The 26,995-nt window shown below is 41.6% G+C and overlaps 2 protein-coding genes across 8 annotated transcripts; both read right to left on the bottom strand.

Moving 5' to 3' along the window:
- Positions 1-298: 298 nt before the first annotated feature.
- On the bottom strand, positions 299-19,499 carry fbxo18 (F-box DNA helicase 1). 2 transcript variants are annotated; one of them, XM_026146979.2, is made up of 21 exons: positions 19,137-19,499; positions 18,713-18,868; positions 17,518-18,140; positions 17,298-17,434; positions 16,797-16,944; positions 16,521-16,702; positions 16,362-16,436; positions 13,228-13,319; positions 12,525-12,693; positions 12,226-12,445; positions 12,029-12,116; positions 11,843-11,938; positions 11,593-11,729; positions 9,860-9,956; positions 9,590-9,756; positions 9,351-9,447; positions 8,237-8,434; positions 5,948-6,073; positions 5,695-5,801; positions 783-917; positions 299-698 (listed from the first exon to the last, which is right to left on the bottom strand). In XM_026146979.2, the coding sequence occupies exons 1-21, from the start codon at positions 19,153-19,155 to the stop codon at positions 534-536; spliced, it is 3,234 nt and encodes a 1,077-aa protein (XP_026002764.2). In that variant the 5' UTR covers positions 19,156-19,499; the 3' UTR covers positions 299-533. The 2 variants fall into 2 exon arrangements, with proteins under 2 accessions (XP_026002764.2, XP_080147486.1); XM_080291360.1 differs by lacking the exons at positions 299-698; positions 783-917; positions 5,695-5,801; positions 5,948-6,073 and adding an exon at positions 6,615-7,426.
- A 563-nt stretch (positions 19,500-20,062) lies between these two features.
- Positions 20,063-26,012, bottom strand: nudt5 (nudix (nucleoside diphosphate linked moiety X)-type motif 5). 6 transcript variants are annotated; one of them, XR_013902612.1, is made up of 10 exons: positions 25,778-25,867; positions 25,589-25,660; positions 25,204-25,273; positions 24,906-24,973; positions 23,873-23,925; positions 23,688-23,795; positions 23,485-23,580; positions 23,236-23,337; positions 21,071-21,216; positions 20,063-20,981 (listed from the first exon to the last, which is right to left on the bottom strand). XR_013902612.1 is itself a non-coding variant. In XM_080291362.1 (10 exons), exons 3-10 carry the CDS (start codon positions 25,258-25,260, stop codon positions 20,872-20,874), a joined length of 648 nt encoding a protein of 215 aa, XP_080147488.1. In that variant the 5' UTR covers positions 25,261-25,273; positions 25,589-25,660; positions 25,867-26,012; the 3' UTR covers positions 20,063-20,871. The 6 variants fall into 6 exon arrangements, 4 of the variants coding, with proteins under 4 accessions (XP_080147488.1, XP_080147490.1, XP_080147487.1 ...); XM_080291362.1 differs by having other exon boundaries at positions 21,071-21,124; positions 25,867-26,012; XM_080291364.1 differs by having other exon boundaries at positions 21,071-21,124; positions 25,844-25,905.
- Positions 26,013-26,995: the final 983 nt, after the last annotated feature.

Raw genomic sequence — 26,995 nt, 5'->3', positions numbered from 1 at the left:
GTAACATTTGCTCTTCCTGTCTTTCTTGTTGTTTTCCATAACTCAAGGAACTTGTACAGCTTTTCAGTTAAGACTAGTGCATGCAAACACATTTGTTCTGTCACCCCACCAGCCATCTGGAAGTTGTTTAACTTCTAAGTTTAAAAACTAAACTTGATGAAACAATACAGAAACTGAAGTTTCCTGTTATAATTATCGGTCATTGCTTTTGAACACAAACCAGATGGGCTTGTAAAGCAAAACAAAATGAGATTACAAACAAGGACCATTCTTAAAAACTGCAAAAAGTTACAAATTATTCTGTAGTATAACTTTTTTTTTAATAGTCACACAGGCTGGAGGCTCTACTCTCCAATTCAAAAATCACAAAAATTATACAAAAAGTATAAAAATAATCACAACAGACAAAATACTTTTTCAGTAGTCGGTCTGTTTAACTAAACATTAACCCCAGTTGTCTGTGTCCTGCTTTGAGCATTTCGATCTATTTTCCCAACCGGACCGTATCACTGTAGCTCCTTAAATACGAGCAGTTAGAAAAAAAGCTCCAGGAAAAATGCATGATGGACCGGCAGGTCGAGTCTTTGTGGGATTTCGGCCATTGAGAGCACGTCTTCGGTCATGAGGAAGGCGATGGGCCCGACGCGGGTCCACACACACTTCTCACACAGCGGCCCGCCTTGAGACAACCCATCGGTCTGCAGGAGGGCAAAAGTAGAAACAAGAATTAAATAATATTCTTATATTATAATATTATCCTTTACATCAAAGAAGGGTCTTACACATCGCATCTGCTGTCGGCACATGATGAAGGCTGAGCCTGGGGTGATGCAGTTGGGACAGTTTGCGATGGAGCATGGGAGAGGCTGGTCGCTCTTCAGTAGGGAACTGGGCATCTCTGACCTAAAAAAGTACTCCTAGAGATAACAGTGAGAAATGGCAGACAGTTTCATTTATATGGATAAAACCGCCTGGAATACAAGGAGCAGGACATTTGATAGACAGTCTGGGAGCGCGCACGCTAAAAACCAAACCTATGAGCCAGATCCAGCCCACCCGTGTCACCCAGCTGTTGTTGTGATGTGCACTGATACTCGTAAAGCATAAACCATGTCAAACTACATGTGGCACAACTTTTAGCTTTTGAGTTTCACAAGGCTGAACATGAAAAGAATCGTCTATGTACAAGAACAAAACGAATAGATGCCCATAGTAACAGTAGCTGGTCTTAGTGACTCAGCTATAAGGTGGCCGTTCTGACAATAGTTTTACATTTGGCTGGAGTCAGCGTCACTGCTGGCAGCATGATATGATACCTAGAACCTACAGAGGTTGCACAGGTAGTCTCACATCATTATCTTTCATTGCCAAAAGGTTTGCAGTGTCTCCCAGCACAGTCTAAGAGAATGGAGAAGATTCCAGCAGACAGGCAGTTACTTCAGTCTCAGACCAATCTAAAACAGACTTTGTGAGGGTGGCCTAAGGACCCAACATCCTCTACTGGGCCCTGTGTTCACTGCCTGGCATTGGTATTTGTCATATGATATCAGAATTGGCAGTTCTACCACTGATGCCCTGTGAGATAACAACAGGTTCACCCTGAGCACATGTAACAGACGTGAAAGGGTCTGGAGAAGCCATGGAGAGCATTATGCTGCCTGTAACATTGTTCAGTATGACCAGTTTGGTAGTGGATCAGTGATGGTCTGGGAAGCATATCCATCGAGGGACACACAGACCTCTACAGGTTAGGCAAAAGCACCCTGACTCCCATTAGGTATCGAGATGAAGTTCTTGGTGAGACCCTACGGTGGTGCAGTGGGTGCAGTTCGTCCTCCAGATGAACACTGAAATTACCGTGGTAACAACACTCCATGAAAAAGAAACAATACAGGGCCCATAAGTTTTGGTAGTAATTTATAGACAGAGAAGTGAAAGCCACTTGAGAAAACACAGGAAGTATAAAAGCAGAGCAAACATGATCAGCTATTTCTGTTTCTTCTTGCTTCAGGGAGATTCCTTCACTGTTTAAAGCTGCTATCGTATTGGAATCTGTTTCCTTAACCATCACACGTATATATAAAATCCTTAAACCATCTAGGAGGAGACAGAGGGTAAACTGTAAACGTAAACTGCACTTGCGATGGCAGCATTAACTTCATTGCTGTTGTGTTACCAAAGTTTCAAACTCTGTGTGCACTTTTTTTTTTCAAAAAAAACCAAAAAAAAAAAAAACTGAGGTGAAGGTGTCATTACCACATACCCCTCCCCAAACAGAATCCAACAACCACCCAAGAAGCAAAAAGAAAAGACAACAACAGCAGACTATTATGGCCATGCAATTTCCCCACCACTCCTTTTAGAGTGTGCGTTTTAAACTGTGTTTGGCTTTCTGCAAAAACTGATCTCCCAACATCTGTACACCGACTGGGCTGTATTTACAATGGGAAAACTTTATCGTGGAGTTCAGGCAACAGTCTATGTTTACAAAAGATAATCAAAGCTTGATAAAACCTCCCTAAACAGAAAACGTTTTAGTTTAGCTGTACTGGAAATATAAGGGGCTGAAAATCAAAGTCCTTTGAGTCACTGGAAATGCTAATTAACAAATACAGTGCTTTCAAAATACATCAGATCAATGAGAAAAAAAAAATCATACTGGATATCTATACTGATATGGGAACAAAATATAATAATCGTTCCACAGACGATGCCATATCTCACCTGCTCCACACATCCCTGAGTCACCTGGACACTGGCAGAGGGAATTATGTTAGGATGCTGTTCGTGGACTACAGTTCAGCATTCAACACAATAATTCCCTCTAAGCTTTTCACCAAGTTGACGGATCTTGGACTCAGCTCATCACTGTGTCAGTGGATCCTCAACTTCCTCACAGACAGACCCCAATCAGTGAGGGTAGGAAAACAAGTGTCCCCCTCCATCTCACTCAGCACTGGAGTGCCTCAGGGCTGTGTTTTAAGCCCCCTGCTGTACTCACTGTACACTTATGACTGTGTAGCCACATCCGACACCACCTCCATTGTCAAGTTTGCTGACGACACTGCTGTTGTGGGCCTGATCTCCGACAACATCGAGACGGCCTACCTGGAGGAGATTAGGAACCTGGAGACCTGGTGCCAGGAGAATAACCTCCTCCTAAACATCAGCAAGACTAAGGAGCTGATCGTGGACTTCACTACAAAGCAGGCGAGGAATTACAAACCCCTCATCATCAGTGGCACGCCAGTGGAGAGAGTGGACAGTTTCCGATACCTGGGTGTCCACATCACTCAGGACCTGTCATGGTCCTGTCACATCAACACCCTGGTTAAGAAAGCCCGTCAGCGTCTCTTCTTCCTCAGAAGACTTAGAGACTTCCATCTGCCACTGAAGGTGCTCAAGAACTTCTACTCCTGCACCATCGAGAGCGTCCTGACGTCAAACATCTGCACCTGGTTTGGGAACAGCACCAAGCAGGACAGACGAGATCTGCAAAGAGTGGTGCACTCAGCCGAACGCATCATTCAATCAGAGCTCCCTGACCTGCTGTCCATCTACACCAAGCGGTGCAAGTCCAAAGCTAGGAAGATTATGATGGACCTCTCCCATCCCAACAATGGACTCTTCTCACTGTTGAGGTCTGGGAAGCACTTCCGCTCTCTTAAGGCCAAAACAGAGAGAATGAAGAGGAGCTTCTTCCCCCAGGCTATTCGGGGCCTGAACCAGGTGTAGGACTGGACTCTCCCAACACGTCACTATAAGACTGGACTCTCACACACGTCACCACACGCACCACCACACATTTCCTATAATCCTATAATTCCTATAATTTATAATCCTTATCTTTATAATCTCTTCTGCTATTTGCACATTCTTTACTGTAAATTCCTAAGTTAATTTGTAAATTTTTGTAGTAAATTGTAAATATTGTAAAACTTTTCTTCTGTCATTTAATGGTCGGGCATTGTACAGCTACAAGCATTTCACCCCCATGTCATACTGTGTATGGTTGTGTGTGTGTGACAAATAAAATTTGAATTTGAATTTGAATTTGAAAATAACAAAAGGATGTCACATCATTTGATGGAAATGAAAATGATCATCCCACAGAGGGCTGAATTTAAAGACACCTTGAAAATCAAAGTGAAGAAAATGATGCTGCAGGCTGTTTCAATTTGCACCACCAAACCAGCCACGTTTGATGATGAAGCACAGTGTTCTCCATGGCTTCTCCACACCCTTTCACGCTTGTAACAACCCTCCTAGAAATCTCCTCCATGCTCTTCAGACTGTGCTGGGAGACACAGCAAACCTTCTGGCAAAGACATGCATTGATGTCCCATGTGAAAGAGTTGGACTACCTGTGCAACCTCTGTAGGGCCCAGGTACCTCCTCATGCTGACCCTAGCTTAGCTAAATGCTAAACTAGTGGAGAAACAGTCAGAAAAAAAGATGAGGAAAAACTTTCAGTGTCCAGCAAGTCATGTCTTTTTTTCCTCTGACAAAAGGGAAACACTGAGCACCTTCTTATATTATATTTTGTATTGAGGAAAGGGTGATTAGTGTTTGTATATACTGTCAAACAGTGATCACTGTCAAGAAGTGGTATTAAAAAAAGATTTTTTTTTTTTAAATTGTTGGCACAGCTGCCTGTTATAGCAGTCGCTGTTCTACTTCATTGCTTTTTTATTTATTTTTTTTATTTTCACACTGAAAGATCTGCTGCCTGGAATAAATCCTGTAATCAGCTTGGGTCGTCTTCCAGATCCTGAAAGGAGTGACCCATCTGAATATCTTGTACTTACGTACAGATTTTAAGAAATCGCTCAGAAAGACATGACCAAATTTTGTAAATCTACAATTCTCCATTTAATTTTCCCAATTCTTGTTTTTGGAAGTCATTAAAAATATCTGCTGTGTAATCATTCCACCTTGGAAAAAGAATAGTTCAAAGAAATCCCCCCAAAAAGACCCACATAATTATGACAGTCATGCCCATGATGAGTGTATGGAAACTTCCAGCACAACTGTGTGTGTTTCATGGAGCTGGAGCTGCATTTAAACTTCCCCGGCCACATTCTGTACCTGGCTTTGGGGTTTTTCAGTCCGGAAGGCAGCAGAGGGATTGATGCATTTTTGGACTGAAAGTCATGCGAACCTGGTCATGTTACTGCAAAGAAATACTTCTTTGTCCTGAATACTGTACTGCCACGTGTAAAATGTGCTGAAAAGTAATTTTTGGAGGAAATTCTGTCTTTGAATCATAATGGAAAACACATGGATCCAAACCACCCTCAGTGCCACTTACTGGAAATTACGGGACACACAGTAAGGGAGAAGCAGCATTGCAGTAATCTGAAACTAGGAAGTCAACGACACTGTGTGGCTTCAAGCGTCAATAGGCGAAAGGGTTGACAACGTGAAGCTGGGCGGGTCCCGAGTTGAGAGCAAGGGGCAGCTTTTTTTCGTTCTTTAAATTTTCTCATTTCTTCATTCTTTTAAATGTGCTCCAGGTTGTGTTTAATGCTGTAACTGCTGTCACAGTCATTTCTCAAGGTTTGGTTTAAATGAAGTGCATCTATTCTCATGACCGTGTTGTTTCGATGCCATTATGAGGTTTACATGTGAAGGCGTTACTGAAACTGCACAGCAATAGGATAAGAAGTGAGATGCACAGTGAGAGTTTCGTACCCCAGCCATTGTGATGATGCGGCGGATGTTTTTTGTGATGATGAGAGTCGTTTTGGCACGAGTGACAGCCACGTACAGCAGGTTCCACTCATCGTCAGGAATTTTAGCTGTGTGTCGGGGGGAGAAACAACAACAGTTAAACAACATTCCCGCTTTCAGGTAGAAATCATCCTCCTTACTAGACGTGCTTCATGCCACTCGTGATAAAAAGGGCCAAGAAAAAAACAACAACAACCCAAAAAACATAACATACCAAATGAGAATTCAGGACTGTGGCGCAGGTTGTGCTTAGAACAGGGAACCTTGACAAAGTCATCAGTGACCATCACGGTGTCAAACTCCAGACCTTTAGACTTATGGACAGTTCCAACTATGAAGTCTGGAAGGAGAGCCAGAACACAGAGCGGAAAAACAACACTCATTAAAAGAAAGACTCCATCCTCCAGACAATTAAAGTCATCTAATCCTGAAAGAAAAAAGAGAGACAAAAGAAAAGATGTTCCAGCTCATGTGAACATCTCCATAACAATAAAATAAATAGTCTATAGTTGCTGATGGTGAGGTTTGAGAGACAAAGACTGTCACTGAGTAAGAAGACGACGAGTCCCCTGCTTTTTTTCTCTTGCTTCACTTCCTGGTGCTTGTTCCAATTTCAACAAATCAGCATCAAATTAAATAAAAAATTATTAAACACATAGAAAATTATTGAGTGTCGGCAGTGGTTATAGTGATGGCTGTCATCCATGTCATTTAAGCCCCTGGCATGACGCATGAAGTCATCACGAGAAGATTTATAGACATCACTATAAGGTTAATGTGAATGAGTCAGCAAAGGGATTTGGAATCATCTTCAAATTATTTAGAACAAATCCACTGTATTTTACTGTGATGGAGTCTGTACTGACCACCCCAACACAACAAACCAGGGTAGAAGTTTTTATTGGATGCAGATTCATATTTCAGGAGCTTTCACATGTACATGCAGTTAAAGAAAGGAACTGTGCAGAACTGACTGAAATCAAAGGTGCAGCAGGACAAAATAAGAGCTGGGAGTCAGTTTGCCAGTTTAAAAAAAAAAAAAGAAAAACATGAAAGGATCCATCCTGCCTTCTGTCAACCATTCAGGCTGTGTCTTGATTCATGCTCAGTCATCCAGATAAGTAAATCCCAAAGAAGATTCTGTTCTTCTGGACGTAGCGTTTTCAGTGCGAGAAACGTTTCTTCACTCATCCAAGTGACTGCAACTGTACTTTTTATAAGATTGGGGAAACCCGCAGTGAGCTGAGACTGAAGAAGTCACTTGGATGAGTGACAAAACGTTTCTCGCACTGAAAACGCTACGTCCAGATGAATAGAATAAACTTTTGTGCATTGAGGCTGTGGGTACTGGTAGTGTAGTGATATAGGGAGGATTTTCTTGACACACCTTTGGGTCCATTATCAACAACTGAGCATTGTTTAAACATGACAACCACATGAAAGAAGTCCCAATGTACCCATCAGAAAACGGGTACATTGTGTCCTCCAAATCTGAGGTCATAGTCCTCAGCCGGAAAAGGGTGCAGCGCCCACTCCAGGTTAGGGACGAGTTTCTGCCCCAAGTGGAGGAGTTTAAATATCTCAGGGTCTTGTTCACGAATGATGAAGAAGAGAGCGGGAGTTCGACAGACGGATTGGTGCTGCAGCTGCAGTGATGCTGATGCTGTACCGGTCCATCATGGTGAAGAAAGAGCTGAGTGTAAAAGCGAAGCTCTCAATTTACTGGTCGATCTACGTCACTAACAGGAGATTCACATCATGTATGTGCAGCTGACAAATCTGAAGCAAGTCTGTGATTATGTTATGTCATCATGAAACAAAAACTGAAGTGGAACTGGAAGCAGAGCTTTCAAATGGACAGCAAACACAAGCAAATTCAAGAATAGCTAAAAATGAAGTAATGGATGTTTATGCTCCACCAAAGTAAAAAAAAAAAAAAAAAGTCTGAATTCCCCAGAAATGCTGTACAAACATTTGAATCTGGCTGCATGCAAAAATCTGAAGGGGATTTTTTATGAGTGTGGTTAAAATAGCACCATGTAGAAAGCAGAAGTTGTCTTTTTTCCTCCCACGACACGATATTCCTCACTATTGTAGTTACATCGTATCCTACTACGTTCTAAACGGAAATACAAAATCCAGTTTTTCAGTGAATGTAAAACCTAAAGAAACAAGCAAGAATCAGGAAAAAAACTGAGCTGCCGTTTCTTCATTTTTCAGCAAACACAAAATTATTTTAACTTCTAAAATCAATCCCGCTTTTGATACCCAAAAAGACATTTGCCATCCTTATTTGAGGAAAGGAATAAGTGTTTCTATCTTGGCCAGGTCTCCCTTGAAAAAGAGGTTTTTAATCTCAATGAGATCTTCCTGGTTAAATAAAGGTTAAAAAAAATAAATTAAATTCTTTTTAGTAACTGAAGTCACTTTATTAAGTTATTGTTTTTCCAGGCTTCTTTGTGGATAATGCAGTGTGTGTGTGTGTGTGTGTGTGTGTGTGTACCTGCATTGCATAAGTCGTTTTCAGAACAGGCCTTCAGTCTTGACACCAGCTCGGGGATTCGTTTCCGATACTTTTCCACGATGGTCACCTTTGCTTGGAGTTCATTATCTTCTGTTTGTTCAACATATTTTTTGAAAGCAAAGAAGGGATTCTCACTTCGACGAGAGGCGAACGAGCGGATCAGGGGGTCCCTGATGTCTGAAAGCAGAGAAAGTTCAACATTAGTGTCCGAAGTTTGAGTTCTTTGAAACGCTGTTTTTCCTTTTTTTACTTCATTTGTAAAACTAGAGCAATAACACAGCACAGAACAACGGAAATAAAGAGATTATTAAATATGTCCTGATCGTGGTTAAAAGGAGGAGTATGAATAAGGTTGATTATCACTGCAGGGTTATGGACTTCGTGGACATCTTTAATATTTGGATCATAATCAGAGGAAAGATGTTACCTCATGGATCTTTGAATACCTGAACTTCCAAAACACATTTGGGAACTTTTCATGAGTTTTTTAAACAAACAGTAAATGAAAGTGCTTGAGAACCGGACTCCCCACCAAATCTTTTGAACTGAACAAAACTTTTCAGATGAGAAGTGAAACGTCTTTGGAAACCTAAAAAATGAATCCCATTACCTTCAAGTTAAGCGCCTGACCTGGATGACTGAACCTACACAAACAAAGCTGTTGAAAGCACTAAAAGCCTTTTACCTAAAGGAAATAAATTATAATTACAGAATAAAAACTTTCTTTTCATGGGCCAGAGATACACTTTGTTATTTACTTTTTTTTCTTCCCCTAAACAAAGCAACAATATGATTATTAGGATTTTGAAAGTTGCTGCTAAACAGCCACCTTCAGTCCCCACAATCTAACAGTGGCTGGTAAGATATGTTCGGCTCTGGTATCAATGGCAAGCTATAGAGCCACTCCAATCAGAAGATGGAGCAGATGGTCTAAAAAGTGGTCAATGCAGTTTGAAAGAGAGCAGATGGATTAAAACATGCATACAATTTATTTATTTGGCAAAGCAAATATACCACAAATATACTCCTGTCACAATAGTCTCATGCTATGAGAAATGCTATATTCCATTGCTGTGTATCATTTTATTCTTACAGTGAGGTCTTCGTTCTCCTTCTTGGAGCTGCTGCCCTGTTTGCTGCAGCAGGTGCCATACATCCATGATACGGTCCAGCCCGATGTTCTTTATATCCTGAGGGAAAATATCAATATCAGGTACTGATTTCTAAACGTTACATACATTGATAACAAACAATAAAGTCTTCATTTTTGATCAAATTTAACCCGCAACGTAACGCATCCCTTCGTATAATTATATGTGGATACACACTCACGCCAATGAAGTGGAGCCTGCAGCTGGGATTTGCATCTGTAAGTCGAACGGCTTCACTAAACACGCCGAAATTGCACCTAGATAAGATGGCTGTCTTCCCTCGGCTTTGGCATGCACCTGCCCCCACAGCCTCAACGACTCTGTCTGCAGCATTGTCACACACCCCGCCTACAGAATAAATAAAACAGTCAAAATCAATTATGCTCAAGTCTTTAAAAAACTGAAACTGGTTCTGAAAAACCACATTTTTTCATTTTTAGGAAGAGTTTACCCTTCTGGTTTCCTCCGACAAGAATTTTCTGAACTCCCTTGCAAACTTTGAGGATGGTGGCACCCACATAGGCGATCTCAGCACCAAATCGAAAGCTCTGGACAACATAAATGGCATGAAGGTTTAATAATAGGAGCAAAAAGATTATACATGCTTGATCCTTTTTTTTAATAAAAGACATTTAGAATTTACAGTTGAATAGCAGGGGAAAGTATAACTGCAAACTTTATAACATGCTTCAATACAATTTTATTTATACAGCACCAAATCACAACAACAGTCACCATTTGAAGGTAAAGACCCTACAATAACACAGAGAAAGCCCCAATAATCATACGACATGAGCAAGTACTTGGCGACAGTGGGAAGGAAAAACTCCCTTTTAACAAGAAGAAACCTCTGGCAGAACCAGGCTCGGGGAGGGGCGGCCATCTGCTGTGACCGATTTATTTAGGGTGAGAGGAGGAAAAGATGCACACGAGGCAGTTGTCTTCCTGCTTGCAGGTGTCAGTCAGCTACTTGACACACGCCAACATAAGCAGGTTAAGTGAAGATAACATGCTACTTGAAACTGATAGCAGTTTTTCCTAGTGACATCATAATTCCTGCTGGAATATTTGGAAGAATCAGCCCAAGTGAAGCTGCAATCTCCCACGTTTAAGCTGAATGAGTGAGATGGTCACATGTCCTTTAATCTTCTTCAACTGCAACCTGATTTGCATTGTAACTGCTGATGTGCATGACTATGAGCTACTAGCTAATATTAGCTACTACTAGATTTAAGGTTTTAACTTTTCCTTGGAACTCCAAACTGACTGACAACATGCCGAAGGAAACTGCCGGTGTGGTCGCACTGTGCTAAAATGGAAAACGGATGGCCAAAAAGCTGAGTTTAAGCTTTGTTTACATGTCACCAGACTGTATCTGATGCCTCCTCTTTCATATAAACAGATGCCAAATTCAACAGTTCAACTCTTCTGGGACAGCTTTCTACAAGATGTAGGAGTGTGTTTATGGGAACAAAAACATTCTTTTTGATGATTATTCCAAAAGCACATTTGAGGTCCAGACTGTTCCTGCAAAGTTTGGAGCATGAAGTTGTGCAACATGTTTTGGTATGCTGAAGCGTTAAGGGTACCTTTCAGTGGAACTAAGGGGCTAATCCAACGCTTTGCATTCCGCTTGATGATGCAAGGCTTGAATGCAGCTGCTCAGGCATGAAGCTCTATACCCACCGCTCTTGAGCTAATCGGAAGCTTACATGAACTTTGGAGGTCTGCGGCGATTGATTTTTCAGAAAGCCTCTGCACACTATGGGCCTCGGCACCTGCTGACCTCGTTCTGTGATTTTATGCGGCCTACCATCTCATGGCTGTGTCGCTGTCATTCTCAATCGTTTCCCCTTTGTTATAATATCACTAACATCTGACTGTGGAATATTTAGTAGCGAGGAGCATGTGGCATCTATCACGGTACCACACTGGAATTCACTGAGCTCTTGAGAGCGATTCTATCACAAATGTTTATAGAAGCAGTCTGCATGCCTGGGTGATTTTATCCACCTGTGGTCATGGAAGTGACTGGAACACCTGAATTCAATGATGTAGATGGGTGAGTGAATACTTTTGGCAGTATAGTGCATCTTTCTTCTTTTGCTGTATTTGTCAACTTTGACACATCTGATGCATTTTCTGTCCACGTTTACCACGGTGTGTTTGGGTAGTTGTGTGTACCTGGGTGAGGTAATAGATGTGGGTGTGTTCAACAACATTCAAGGCATTAACAGCTCCTCTGAAGGTGTAGATCTGCTGATGAGGATCGCCAACCAGGATTTTCCCACAGCTCTGAGACAGCAGCACATCCATGATGGCTGAAACAAAACAAACAACAGTCAGTGGACAACATGAAAGCATAAAAGCTGAGCTAAATCATCAAGGATTTGCTTTTCTGCAAACATGTGAGCCTGTGGGAGTATTTCAGTACCGGGAGTGCAGTCCTGGGCTTCATCAATGAAAAGAGCATTGTATGCACCCGACAAGCAAGGCTTTGGGTCTTGGAGCTGCCATAACTTTAGGTAACCTGGGAATGAAATGTTCCAGGGATCCTCCATCATTTCTTTACACAACGTAGTAAACATAATTATATTTCTTCATTTCACAGTTGGCGTACCATCGTGGGTCATGTAATAGGCATCTTTTGACTTCTCATTCAGATCCTTCATTTTTTTCCAGATTCTCTGTGCATCACGGACGACCAACTGAAACAAGGATTTCATGATAACACAAAACACACTTTAGATGTAGCTTCATAATAATTTACTTCATAGGTACAGCGCCGATCTTTTATATACTTTAAAACGTTTATACCAGTTTTTCATCATGATCTATATCCTTGCGGAAGTTGTTTTTAGTCACACGAGAGTTGGGAACATGTCTTATTGTGATGGTTTCATCTGTAGAAGCCATAAAGGCATTGAGGGTTGTCATAACCACTTTGGCCTTGGTGAAGCCACCGCGGCCTTTGGGCAGAACAGAACTGATGGCGAAAGCCTTCATGTTAAAGGTCAGCTTGTCACGGAATTTGTATCTGAAAGGGAGAGAAGAGAGCACGATAGTATTAAAACGAAGGCCTGCCATCACGAGCATCTGAGAACTCTGATTCTCACCTCTTCCCTACGTCATTATAGGCCAACGAGTGGACGGTCTTGCAGTCCACGTTCCTGGGGAAGCGGCGGCGTGCCTCCGAAGCCACAGAATTGTTGAAGGCCACATAAAGGAAGCGAAGGTCCGGCCGCTGCTCAGCGTACTTCACTAGTGTGGTAGTCTTCCCAGTACCTGTGTCACACAGCACTGACCTTTAATGAAGCTACGACACAAAGACCCGTCATCTGCAAATGTAGCCTACATCACACAAGCTGCACTGATGACAAAAGATTCATATTTTACATCTATGTTCCCTACGGGCTGACGGCATCTTTATACCACTGTCTGCTGCAGAACCTTAAAGAGAACGGAGGTAAAATGGCTCATTTCAGGCTAAAAAACTTCATGAAATGATGTAACGCTCCTCCAGGGCAATCCCACAGCTATAACATAAAGAAATGAGCGTATAAAAATGAGCATATTAGACCCATTTTACCAAGGTGTTATAAAGGAGAAAGAGCGCCCCCTGGTGATGTCTCAAATCCTATAGCATTAAACGTATTTAGTGCAGACAGTACACGCAATGGGAACGAATGGGAAAAGTTAATAAAAATGGATATTGCAGTGTTGTTCTTCTATTCAATCCACTGGCCAGTGACACATACTCTGGCTGGCCTAAAAGATTCATGTAAGGGCACTGTCTCCAATTCCACTTCTTTACTGTACCTGCAAATGCTATTATCTTAACCACGTGGTCATCCTGGATATTGTGGCTGAGGATCTGCTGCTGTTCTTGCGTGAGGTGGATCTGGGGCCGCCTAGCAGAGACACCAGAAACAAACAAAAAAAGTGCTAAAACTCCTCAAGCATCAGTCCAGCTCTAATTATTTAAATGTCTGCTGAATATTACATATACAAGTTCAGAAAAAAGAAAATCACACTGGCTGTTAGTTTATTATGTGAATAAGCAAAAATCAATCAGAAAAAAATGGTCTCCAGTGAATTAGTTTGGCCTGGAGTTTGAATCCCTCTTAAGACAGTTAAACAAACATCATGAGCTGAAACATGATTAGATCCAGAAAAAAAAAAAGAAAAGGACTGAACCTCCATCAAGGAAGGTTTAAGCAACTTGCAAGTAATTATGACGGTATAAGGGGAGGAGGACTCGCTCTTTATGTAAACAACCGCTGGTGTTCCTCTAGTCACGTTAAGGTGAGGACGGCTGTGCGTAATAAACATACTGAACTGTTAGCAATTGGTCTTCGACCATATTATCTACCGTGAGAGTTTTCCCTCGTCATAATCATCATTGTTTACTCCCCTGGGCAGGGCTGATCACAACCTTGTCCACCTCCAGCCCTTTTACAAACCTATCATCCCGAGGCAACCTGCAGTCACAAAAATTGTTATAAGATGGACAAGGAAGACAGAAGAGACTCTGCAGGGCTGCTTTGAGGCAACGGACTGGGATGTTCTCTGTAATGCTCATGGGGACAATTTTGACAATCTGACTGGCTGTGTTACAGACTATAGCAACTTCTGTGCGGAAAATGTGGTTCCCAAAAAAAAAAAAAAAACATTCATTGCTTCCCCAACAATAAACCTTGTTACCCAAGGTAACATCAAAGCTACGCTAAACAAGAAAAAGAGATTTTTCAGAAACTGTGACAAAGAACAGTTGAAATGTGTGCAGAAGGAGCTTAAAGCCAAGACTGCTGAGGGAAACAAGTCCCTCAGAAGAAAGCTGGAAAGCAAACTCCAAGAAAACAATACCAGGGAGGTGTGGAAGGGAATGTGGGCCATTACTGGCCTGAGACAAAAGAGAGGTGTGTGGATGGATGGGGATGTTGAATGCGCAATCACCCTAAATCTGCACTTCAATAGGTTTGACTGCCCTGCATCTCCTGTCCCCACACCCAGCTCTTCCCATCTTCTCCATCCCCCCCCCCCCCCCCCCCCGCTCTTCCCATCTTCTCCATCCCCCCCCCCCCCCCCCCCCTCCTGCTCCCTCAGCCTGTCTCTCTTTGTCCCTCTCAGCGGATGACATCAAAGGGGAACTGTGCATACTCCACTTCAGCAAAGCTGCTGGCCTTGATAGTGTCTGTTCCAGGGCCCTCAGGTGCTGTGCTGCCCAGCTGTCTAGAGCTCTATATCAGATCTTTAACATGAGTCTGAAACTGCAGAGGGTCCCATCACTCTGGAAGACATCCTGCCTGGTTCCTGTCCCCAAAAAGATCAACCCGTCGATCCCCAGTGACTACAAGCCAGTGGCTCTGACCTCACACGTCATGAAGACGCTGGAGAGACTCACCTGCATCTGCTGGTGGAGCCTTGGCTGAACTCCTTAAAGTTTGCTTATCAACCCCATATCGCCGTGGAGGACGCCATCACCTACCTGCTGGACCAGGCTTATTCTCATCTGGACATTGTTGAGAGCATTGTGAGGGTCATGTTCTTCGAATGCTTTTAACACGATCAGTCCATCACTGCTGGGCAATAAGCTCAAGAAAATGCAGGTGGATGCATCAACGGTAGCTTGGATTACGGACTATTTAACAAATTGACCACAGCATGTCTGGCTGAAGAGCTGCCACTCGGATAACATCCTAAGCAGCACGGCAGTGCCACAGGGACTGTCCTATCACCATTCCTCTTTACCCTCTACATGTCTGACTTCAGGTACAAGTCTCAGTCATGTCATGTGCAGAAAGGAGGAGGAATACAACAGTGTGGTGGACAGCTTTGTTGTGTGGTGTGAGCTAAATCATTTCCAACTTAACATCGCAAAGACAAAGGAACTGATTGTCGACTTTAGGAAGCATGCTCCTCCTCCTACCCCTGTAACCATCAGAGGGGCTGTTGTGGAGGTAGTTGAGGACTACCGGTACCTGGGGGTACACACTGACTGTAAACTGGACGGTCCAAGAACACAGAAGCTGTCTTCAAGAAAGGCCAGAGCTGGCTTTTCCTACTGATGCAGCTTAGGTCCTTTAATGTTTGTAGGAAAATATTTACCAAGTTCTATCACTCTGTGGTAGAGAATGTTGTGTTCTTTGCAGCTTTGTGCTGCGGCAGTGGGGTGAAGACAGCTGATAGCAACAGGCTGAACAAGGCTGGTTCTGTCCTGGGTGTCAGACTGAGAACCCGATGGAGGTGTCTGAGAGGAGAATGCTAGAAAAGTGTCTCAGTATCATGGACAACCCTTCTACGCCTCCATGATGGGCCATCGGAGCACACGTAGGAAAAAAAAAAAAAAAACAAAAAAAAAAAACCTCATCGCCTCTGAATGCAGAACTGACCACCACAGGAAATCCTTCCTGCCGGTGGCAATAAGACTGTACAACTCTTCTTTCATCGGTAGATGATTTTCTAGGATTAATATGATTGTATTTTGTTCTCACTCAGATTGTGCAATATTATTCACCTGTATGTTACTGAATGTTTGTTTCATCCCCCCATCATATGCTGCTACTCTCTTTATTCATTGCACTAACATTATGTCACTTGTCATAATTACTTGTAGTAATAGTTATGTTATTTTATCTGCGCTCATTTTTTCTCTTGTTGCATTGAGCATGTTTGCGACAAAAGAATTTCCCTCGGGATAAACAAAGTTCTTCTTATCTTAATCGGTTAATGGGCTTCACCTAATGAGAGTTTACCAGAGCTGACTGAAACTGCTGAGAATTATAGGATCAGTTGGAATAAATTCTTGCAACAACAAGAGAAACGCTTCAAATCACATACAGAAAGAAAGCTTGCTGAGCCGCTCTTATTCAGTCTTCTCAAAGTATTGAATAAAATATCGATATTTAGCGTCCCTGTATCGGTATTACAGAGCTAACATATTTTGACCTCACCTGCTCTGTGGAGAGCTGACAGGGAACGGGCCATTCTCCATCAGGTGGAGGACATAGTAAATGTTGTAATGCAACCTGAGCAGGCAGAAAAAAGAAAAACAAACAGTGTGCCGAATGATGAGAACAGAAATCCGGATTGCTACTCGTTATTCATCTTACCTGTTACTGACAGTGACTTTGTTCCTTTCTAAAGCGAGCAGCATCATGGCCATGTGGCAGAGGTACTCTGTGATGGCCGAGTGTGACATGCAGCCCGTGAGCAGAGACACTAAGGCCTGCACATCACCAACACCCTCACTCAGGATCAGTATGACAGCCATGGCTGCATACGGGTTAGGACCCTGGAAATCAGATCCATTGTGGACACACTTTAAAACTCAGATTGTCTCTATATGATCACATGGCATTTTTTATGTATTAATGAGTGAGTCATACAGTAATTCCAAGGTTAAAGTGCTTCTGAACATCAGAAATACGCAGTCTGATGGAGGCCTCAGCTTGAGGGAAAAGGCGATGTTTCTTTACACGCTCCAGAACGTCATCTGGCCTCAAGCGCTCTCCAACCTTATGCTGAGCCATTAAACTGATAATAAAGACAACACACACAAACACACAGAGTGACCTTTTAAAAATGAGAAATTGATATCAAATTCCAGTCACACACACACACACACAATGTGAGATCAGCTTATTTACACTTTTTTTTTTTTTTTTTTTTACAGCGAGGGTGGCCACAGCAACTCGTATACAGGAGAGACTTGCATCACTTCCCAAACCAACCTTCCCAGTCAGATCAAAAACAGTCATATTGGAATCATATTAACCAGAAATACATGAATAATTTTCTGCAGTTCTAGGCGAGACTTCATGTGGTGGACATTTTACAAGAACTTCAACTGTTTTGTAATTTTTCTTATTAAAGAAAGAGTAACTTACACAACTAGCTTTCGTATGCTGTGCTCTGAAGGTGCTGGCCCTGTTATACCGCTGTTCCTCAGGATGGAGCAGATCTCCATCTCTGTATGCCTCTCTCTCATCATGTAGCGATAGTATTGTTTCTTGAAAGGCACAAACTGTGAAGAGAAGCACATCCAACATGACTTTGACATTTCGCTCCACGTGCTCATTTTGCGATTGTTGTTTGGTGTCATCTTACCGTGCTGTCCTGGACGATGTTCCTCCAGCGATGGCAAACGAGCCTGACATTGAGGTACAGGTCCTGGGCAGGTAGGAGGCACAGCACCTCTCTCAGCACCTCCTCTGGAAGGTCGTCCATGCAGCCCTGGGGTTTCAGCAAGCCGCTTCTGCTGCCCAGGAGCCCAAAGTGGGCATCGGGAAGGGCCTCCACCTCCTCTTCTTCATTATCAATGTCACACTGGTCAAATTCATCATCATTCCCAAACATCTCAGCCGTCATTCCCTCCAGATAATCCACTTGCTGCTCTTCCTTCACCTTAGACTGCGGCATCATCTCAACAGCCAACAGGCTGGCATCGTCAATCTCCTCCTCCTCGCCTGCCTCAGGCTCTGGCATCATCACAGCAGCTAAAAGACTGTCATCGATCTCCTCCTCCTCTGTTACCCTGAGCTGTGGTGCCAAAGGTACAGCCAACAGGCTGATATCGTCATCCTCATCCTCCTCTTCTTCTGCAGCTCTTGGCTCTTCCTTGGAGGTGGAAGGCAGGGAGGATTTTTGCGGACTGGAGCTGAGGACTCTCGCCACAGAAAAAAATTCATTGATACCCTTCTGTCTCCCAGAAGGACTTCCTGTGGCAGGTGCTAAGAGAAAAAGGACAAAGATTTATAATCTGATTCTTTAGACTTTTTGTCAAAAGGCAAAAAATACATCCATAAATCATTGGTTTAGTTTAGTAAGGTTGTCTGTTGTGTTCTTTCATTTCTTTTGGTGTCACTGAGCTGCTAAGTGTTGATTTATCAAATTCTAAGGTCTTTGCCGATCTCTGATAGTTTTATTGGTGGTTTTCAGCCTTACTTGCTCCAACATATCTTTGGGTCTCATATTTAAAATTGCATTAAATTTACAGTTAAATGCAGTGCACTTCAATCAGAGCTTGACTGCTGGGTTTACAGTCCACTACAAAAACTGTGTCTTCCTCCTAAAGACATGACACAAAGAAGCTGGGGTGGCTGTAGCTCACGTGGTAGAGCAGGTCATCTGTTAAGCAGTCAGCACTTAACAGTTATTGATTGGGTGAATTAATTAGTTGTATAAAGCACTTTGAGTGCTCATATAGAGTTGTAAAGTGCTATATAAGAACCAGTCCATTTAACATTTACCAAGTCACATGCTCAGTGTTCCACACTGTAATAAAAGCTTTACACCACATTACCAAACTTTGGCCGCTTAGTGGGTGTCCTGGGGTAAAGCCCCCGGTTCGGATCACGGTTGCCCATCCTCTGGTTAAAGGTGTGAGGCCGGGTGAGGACTGCTCTTTGTCCCAGTCCATCACAGTCTTCTGCATTCAGGTGCCTCCTCTTGGCCTTTCCTAGGAAACCACACAACATCCAGCCGTGGCAGAACAATTCAAATCACAGTACTGGGATTATCCTGCATGCAGGGTAAGCCTTTCCTTAGATTTCAGCCTATAATTGTTTGCTAACTAGTTTACCATTAAAGATTATATTCAGTTTTGTGGGATAAAACAAGGCAACAAGTCTAAAAAATCTCGTTAAAACTTTATTTTTCGTATACGTGCATTTCAAAAGTAGTACATGAGTACATACAGTGTACTTAGCTTTAAATCCTGAACTTACCTTTAACAGACACCTCCATTTTCTGCTGCTACACCTACAATCTTTCAGTAACAAAGCCCCATAATTTCACGTAAAGAAGTCTTTACACACGAACAGCCTCAGAAAATACACCCAAGCTAACGTCCACAAACGATCACTGCTAGCCCGTGTGTGCCTGCTAACATTAGCGGTACTTCTCCCAGAAGTACTGCTAATGCAAAAACTACTTTAAAAACGCGACTGCTCCTAAATGTAAGCGGACTAATTTAACGTTAACAGGGATTCATTGGAGAAAACGTTCATGTATGTTTTTGTTTTCGAGGAAAGCTTCTGAAGTTGCAGGTCTGGTGTAATTGGTCGGTTTGTTCTTCTTTGAATCTCAAACCAACTTGAAAGGCGCATCATCGCCACCTACTGGAAAGCTGAAATTCGCATTTTGCGACATCGAGCTAAGTTCCAGTTTTTCAATGGCTTGATCCAGATGCTACAAAGTTTTTGCAAAAGTGAGCAAGAACGATTAATGTAATCAATTTAAAAAACGATTAAATAAAATATAAAAGATTATCCTCTTATTTAAATGACAAACTGATTTGATTAGTAGACCCTTAATATAACAGACAGAACTCTGTTTGGCTTACAGGGCTCATTTACACATTCCCATATCTTATTTGAAATGGCAGCCATGTTTCTTATGAGCATTTACAACTGTAACAGCAAAAGAATAAAAAAATAATAATAATTTAAAAAAAAATGCATCATAATAGTTCGATGTTGATTAAAGTGAGCACTCTAAGCATTTGCCTTCAAATCATTTTTTGTTCCACAAATTTCTTCACCAAAGCAGTAAAAAGTAAATTTTAAAAAACCAAACAAACAACCGTGTAGTTTCCATATCTTTGTTTGTTAAAGTGTAAATTTTAAAACAGAAGCACATATTCCAGAACAAGTAGGGGGAATATGTTTATTCATGGGTCAGTAATTTCTAAGTGCTAGGGTAAATACAGTACCAATCTCCAGGTAATTGCACCGCATCAATGTTTGAGGCACAGCAGTCACTGAAATCAATAGAGTTCATTTGCTGTACATTACAGAGAAGTTACGCTCTTAAAATGTTAATATATCTGCCAATTATGTTACCGTTATCACTTTGTGACAGTTTTTGTGACCATTGGCTCCTTTCCATTCTGAAATGACCAAAGGAGACATGAGCTGGAATTATTCAACTTAGTGAAGTCTGTTTTTTCCCCACAAAGCCAGCTTTTAAACGGGTAATTAGTTTGAGGTGGATTTTTCTCTCATTAAGTCAAACAGTATGTAAGCACATGTAAAGGAATGTTTTCAAATCAGTAAATACAACCTACAAGAACCTGTGTTAAGTCAAGCTATCTTATAAAAACTTGGAAACTACTATTTGTCAGGCTTAAAGCCCAACCATGAGTTATGGTGGAATCTTCACACCAAGAGCAAAAACTGGTCCAGCACATGTAGTGTAAACAGGGCTTCTTCATAGGTTTGCTTTCTCACAGCTTTGAATTCCTCCTCTGACTTCAAGTTTTCAGTTTTGAGTATGATTTTAAACACATAGCTCTATTAGTCTCAAAAGCACAAATATTTTGATTTCACAATTTGAAATAAAAAAAAAAAAATCCTCATTTTTAAAAACACACGTCCAAATTTTGTGCTCCTATGCAGAAGCCCCGTGTAACAAAAAAGAGACTATTTCTTCCTGTCAATCCTCATCTTCAGCAGGTTGCCTTCACTGCTTCAGCACAGGCAGCTCTCTTGGCTTAAAGAAGGCCTGAGCCATCCCCATGGCGAAGATGTACACCCTAGCATCCACCATTATTTTTTCCTTCTGCAACAAATCTGTGGGATAAAATGAGGGAAGCTCATGTTAGGCTTTAATTCTTACAGTCTGAATGCTTGCACAAACTTTAGTGTGTGAAAAGTCGCACCGTCTATTTTGGTCTGGAACTCGTCAAGCGGTAAAAGAATAACTTCGACAAATTCTGGAAGGAGAAGATCAATGAAATGGTCACATGGGCCTTTATGTCTGAGGGCTACTTAAAAAGGGAACTGAAACATGACTCACCTCCATCATCTGTGGGGGGGAAAAAAACAACACAAGAGAACAAGTTTAACATAATGATATTGGTTTTTTAAGAAGCATAAAAAGGGAAGACTGAGTTTCTCTTCATGTTTTAGGAGGTTTAACACGTGAACGCTGCATAACAGTGGGACAATCTGATAGGGACAGTTCATGTTTGAGTACAGATGCTTATGACAAAGGTAAAACTCACAGGAGACAGCAGATGCAATTAGTCTTGGTATTGTATCGGATCAATAGCACGACAGGATTGATACTTTGTTTCTAAATTGCCAATTGAACTGCAGAGGCTGGAAGGTTTGAATGTCAAAACCAACTGAGACTTTCGAGCCATTACACTAACCCAGACTGCTGCAGTAGGCTTCAGCATTAGATCAGCTGCTCAAGCAGGTGAGCTACAGTGACATGAAGTCACGAAGGTATTGTTAATTTTTAACAGAAAGATCACAAAATCTTCAATTTACAGATTGGAAAAATGATGAACCAACTACTCATTTTGGCCTAACTTTAATTAACACAACCAAAACCTCTAAATGACCATTTCATCCATTTGTGAATGAATTGTTAAGAAAAAAGGGGCACAGGCTTGTTAAGGCAGATACTTTGTGTGTGCTTCAATAAACTACACTACCATAACCTCTTGTTACTCCCAGCAATGTAAAAGCCTGCATGAGAAAAGTGAAGATCCAACTACCAAATGAATTCTAGAAGCTGTCCAAGGAGCTCATTACAGTAACGCATTTAAGCACCAAAACTAATTAAGAGTAAGCTAATATTCTCCTACTCTGACAGAAATCATGTTACAGGAGCAATAGTACAAATAAAAACTCCTTTGTCCCACACACCGTCAAACTGGTTAACTCCTCTCTGGAGGGGAGGGGAAAGGGAAGGACAAAGGAGGGTGGGGAAAACCAAACTAGTGTTTGCAAACAATCACTGAAGAAGAACTAATCACTGTGCAATAGACTGACAATAGTTGAAATGTGCAATAGACATTTGGCTGCTACATCTCATAAATGAGTATATTTCATTGCCTATTTATATATTTTGTATTTATATTTGTATATATGCTAATACTATATTCTCTCATTCACCTTTACTTTATATTACATTCTATTTCTTTACTATGCAAATTTCTGTTGGCGTTCTGCTACTGGAAACTGAATTTCCTGGAGGAACCTACCCAAGGGATTAATAAAGTTCTATCCAGGTAAATCATAACATTTTGGTACAGATTAGAAGGCCCATTTCTTTTTTTGTTAACAGCACTACACAGTACTGTGTAGTTTCATCTACAACAACTTGAAGTCTCATGACATCTATGTTTTATCATCTGAGGAAAGAAACAATGTGACTAACACAAGAAAAACGAGCAAACATACTTATTAATTCCTGACAGTCTTGTAGTTCGGAGTTCAGCAACGTTACATCCTCTTCAAGACAGTTTCAGAAACGCTGGCTAACAGCTTCAAAAACAGCAGCGCTTACTGACAGAAAACTTCAACATATCCTCAAATTTTCACCTCACTACAGCTGCCTGACAGAAGTGAGCTTCACCGACTCATGACCTGTGTCAGACTCCTTTCAAAGTTTTACATCCTCCTCCAGAGTAAATAGATGTGGAAACTCTTCACACAGCATATAAACAGCTAAGGTGAACAGTGGACTGCTGGCCTATACAGACAGCAATAGACACCGGGGTCGATCCAGTCAGGGGTCACTTTGCTATCTGTGGGGAGTCATTTCTGTCCGTGATCATGTCAGATGAAACAGTGACCCATCAAGCATTGCTCAGGGTAAAAAATATATATTTGAAAGTCATCAAGTTTTCCCTCTAGAATAGAGTTTAATTATTTTAGCACCGGCTTCAGATTACTGCACAGGAATTCTGCTTGTAAGTGAATCTAAGAAAAGTGATGAAGGCAACATGGCCAACTGAATTATGTCCTAAACAAGTTAGAGTAAAAATGAATGATGATGGTGAAAAAACTGAGTTGTGAAAAGTTTTCTCACCCAGCTTCTGTGTTGGGTTGATATTCTCCACATCGTCACCATTGATGTTGACCAGGATAGTCTGAATGGTGCAGTTAGACAGACCAGGGTCCAGACAGGTTGCTGCAAGCACAGCAATAATGTTAGCCAAAACAAACTTATCAGTCTACTTAACCTTATCGCTCTTATTGGAATTTTCAAAGATAAAATGTGTATGGACACTTCATCCTGCCGATCCCTGAATTTCTGCAGTATGGTGTGTAATAGTACCTGGAGTGACTCCTACTACTTCTCCTGTGTAACCAGTTTCCTCCTTCAGTTCCCTCAGTGCAGCCGCCTCGGCAGTTTCCCCCTCATCAATCAATCCTAAACAACAGAAAAATAACAAAGTGCCAACTTGGAGATGATTAAGCACTTTTCATTACCCTGGAACATACTCCATCATCGAGCACATCATGAGTGAAAAAACTGACCTGCAGGAAACTCCAGAGTGCAGCATCCCAGAGGAGGGCGGAACTGCTTCACCATCACTACGCAGTCCTTATGCAGCGTCCGTTTCAGCAGAGCGATTATTCCCACACCTGGAGGAAATATGTGTTAGCCTTCAATAACTCTGGCAAAAGCTGAACAACCAGAAAATGAAAGAAGATACGCTCACCATCTGCTTCAGTGTTGGCTCGCCTCGTTGTCCGTTTCACAGTCTCCCAGGTTCTGGAGGTTTAAAACAGGTAATCAAAGTAGTTTAAGGGTGGACCTGTTGTGCTGTTCTACCATCCTTCCTTCCTCTTCCAGTTAAGCTAACTTTCTTCTGTCCATCAAAATCAACATTTTTGAACAGTTGGTGGGTGGGGCTCCTGAGAGGAAACATCCACATAACCATCTACTGACATCGTATAGAGACAAGAGCAGAAAAAACCTGTCTGAAACTGAGTGTTTCAGACAGGTTTGTACTTCGCTAAGAGTAAAAATGAATGATGATGGTGAAAAAACTGAATTATGTGTCTACGTCGCTGGGTAGCAGTCTAAGCAGAGATGCTCAGACTTCCTTCTTCCTAGCCACCTCTTCCAAGTCTTCCATTGGAAAGAGTTTTTCCCCAATCCATCTGAGAGACATAACCTCCGCAGCAAATCCTAGGTCTACCCTGGGGTCTCCTCCAAGTAAGACATACCTTGCCTAGAAGGGACCCAGGCACTATCTTAGATGCTCAAACCACTTCAGACGACTCCTTTGTGGAGAGGCAGCGGTTCTACCCCGAGCCCCTTCTCGCCCTCAGCTCAGCCACCACTCGGAGGATGCTTATTTCCAGAGTGTGGATTCGCGATCTCATTCTTTCCATTGCTACCCATAGATCATGACCATTGGTGGGGGTAGGGATGTAGCACTAACAGTAAAACAGTACCGTTGCTTTCACATTTGGCTCTCTCTTCACCTCAACAGACCAGCAATGTGTTCTGTGTTATTCTTTCAAGCTACTCCATTTTAGTTAAGCTATTATATTACACATTAAATCTATTGTTTTGTCTGGATAAACACCAAAATTTCCCAAATTTCTAAATTAAATAAAGATCTTTTTGTCACTGCACATACACTCATTATTTTAAACTCAGGCTATGTTTTATATTACTATCCACTATTTATCAGTGTTAATTAATCTCACTGAGAATATGGAAACCCACAGACAGAACAATACCTGGTGTTTCCAGCGGGGTCCACATATGTAGTCTTTTCCAGCTTCACCCATTTCCCTGCCGCAATAAGCTAGAAAACAAACACATACACACAGCTCATCACATGCCTACTGTTCAGTAAACTAACATGGAAGCTCCACATTGAAACTTTATTACTTTAAACTGTATAACACAATTTTTATATTACACAAGTGAAGCCAATTTATAGCCAATGCACTATTATAGCAATTTTATACTGCTAGCGTCGACATTTTTTTTTTCTGAACGCCCTCATTCACAAACATTTAAACACACACACACCTCTTCTTTCACAATGTGAGGAGCTGCAGTGTCTTTGGGTTCTTCGTGGTTGCTCATTGTTACTGTCCGACTGAAAATGAAAGAAAGACGAGTCAGAAAGCCTGACCTGGGCAGGAAAATACAGCAGTTGTATCGACCCGTGCTTAAACGCTGAAGAGACGTTTCAGATCATGAGCTACTCAATTAGCTGCCAGAGCCAGGCAACTGCAAGACCGTTCAATTTCCCCCTACCTTTCCGCATTTAGCTTTCCTTCCCTGTGTGTCTTTGTTTATTTAACGGCGGGTATCTGCTTTACCCTTCACAGTGCTACAAACTGCCAGAGCTCGAGTATTTCAAACTTTTAACAATCCGGTAAATTTGTAAAAAACACTCAAATTAACTCACGTGAACTCCCTTTCGTGTGTGACTAGTTGTAGAGAGTAGAGAAACGATGATGAGTCACTCTGCTGCCACTTCCTGATACAACAAACGTCACAATAATGGGAAGAACCGAGAAACTTAAATCTATTTCAATAAACAGTTTCAATGTTAACATTTTTAATGAAATATTTACAATACAAATCCAGCAATTACTTCATTCTAGTTTTAATTATCGGCTTTGTTTGCAGTAAAAAAAAAGACATTTCACGGAAAATACACCTATATATGAATCCAGGCTGTACCTGCTGCGGAGACTCAGGTCGTTTGGAGTGGAGGGCCCACTCCTGAAGAAATTCTATGACTCTGTTGTGGCTTCTGCTATCTTTTATGGCGTGATCTGCTGGGGCGGCAGCATCTCTGCTGGGGACAGGAAGAGACTGAACAGGGTGATCCGAAGGGCCAGCTCTGTTCTAGGATGCCCTCTGGACCCAGTGGAGGTGGTGAGTGACAGGAGAACGGCGGCTAAGCTGTCATCCCTGATGGACAACATCTCCCACCCCATGCAGAAGACTGTGACAGCACTGAGCAGCTCCTTCAGTGGGAGACTGCGGCACCCACGGTGTGGGACGGAGAGATTTCGCAGGTCTTTCCTCCCCACTGCTGTCAGACTCCATAATAAAGACTTTAACTGATCAAGCACACACATCCATACATATGCAATAATACTAAGTGCAATAATCCTTTCTGTCATCGTTGTATTTTTACTCAGTTGTATATAGTATTTGTATTTGTATTCTATTTTTATCTTATTGTATATTTATTAGTGTGAATGCTTGAAAAGCATTCACAGTATTGTTATTCGAATCTTTATTAGTGTGAATGCTTGAAAAGCATTCACAGTATTGTTATTCGAATCTTTATTAGTGTGAATGCTTGAAAAGCATTCACAGTATTGTTATTCGAATCTTTATTAGTGTGAATGCTTGAAAAGCATTCACAGTATTGTTCTTCTAATCTTTATTCTATTTTATTTATTATTATTCTGTATTCCGTACGTTTTTTGTAATCTATCTCCTTCAAAACCGTTCAACTTAGAAAAACCATTCAAACACCGTTAGATTCCTATTCTTTTGGACAACACTGCTTCTATTTTTCTCATTTTTAACATTTATATTTTTTATTTTATTCAACTTTATTCAACAAAAATTTATAATGTATTTCAATGGGGAGACCCTTCAAATTCTCATTCAAATTCCTCCTCTTTAAACTGTATCTACTTCCACATACATTGACATAGAGCCACCATTCCAACTTTAAAACGAAGACAAGACATTCAACTATTCAACTTGTATTTATCTTTTCAATATCTATTATACTTTTTCTTCAGTTCCAGTTTAAGTTTCATGATGTTTTTTCACCCGTTTCAGAGTT

This window comes from Astatotilapia calliptera, chromosome 17 (assembly GCF_964374335.1).
Source record: "Astatotilapia calliptera chromosome 17, fAstCal68.1, whole genome shotgun sequence".
Taxonomy (NCBI): domain Eukaryota; kingdom Metazoa; phylum Chordata; class Actinopteri; order Cichliformes; family Cichlidae; genus Astatotilapia; species Astatotilapia calliptera.
The sequence above is the reverse complement of the archived record's forward strand: the minus strand, read 5'-3'. Positions and strand labels throughout refer to the sequence as shown.

Coding starts and splice junctions, on each gene's coding strand:
- fbxo18 (XM_026146979.2), bottom strand. Junction 17,435..17,517: donor ACATCGTCCAGGACAGCACG/GTAAGATGACAC, acceptor TTCTCTTCACAG/TTTGTGCCTTTCAAGAAACA. Junction 918..5,694: donor GCATCATCACAATGGCTGGG/GTACGAAACTCT, acceptor TGTTATCTCTAG/GAGTACTTTTTTAGGTCAGA.
- nudt5 (XM_080291361.1), bottom strand. CDS start 25,827: ATGTCTTTTTTTTTACTGCAAACAAAGCCGATAATTAAAACTAGAATG. Junction 23,338..23,484: donor AGTAGTAGGAGTCACTCCAG/GTACTATTACAC, acceptor CTGTGCTTGCAG/CAACCTGTCTGGACCCTGGT. Junction 21,125..23,235: donor CAACCCAACACAGAAGCTGG/GTGAGAAAACTT, acceptor TTCTCCTTCCAG/AATTTGTCGAAGTTATTCTT.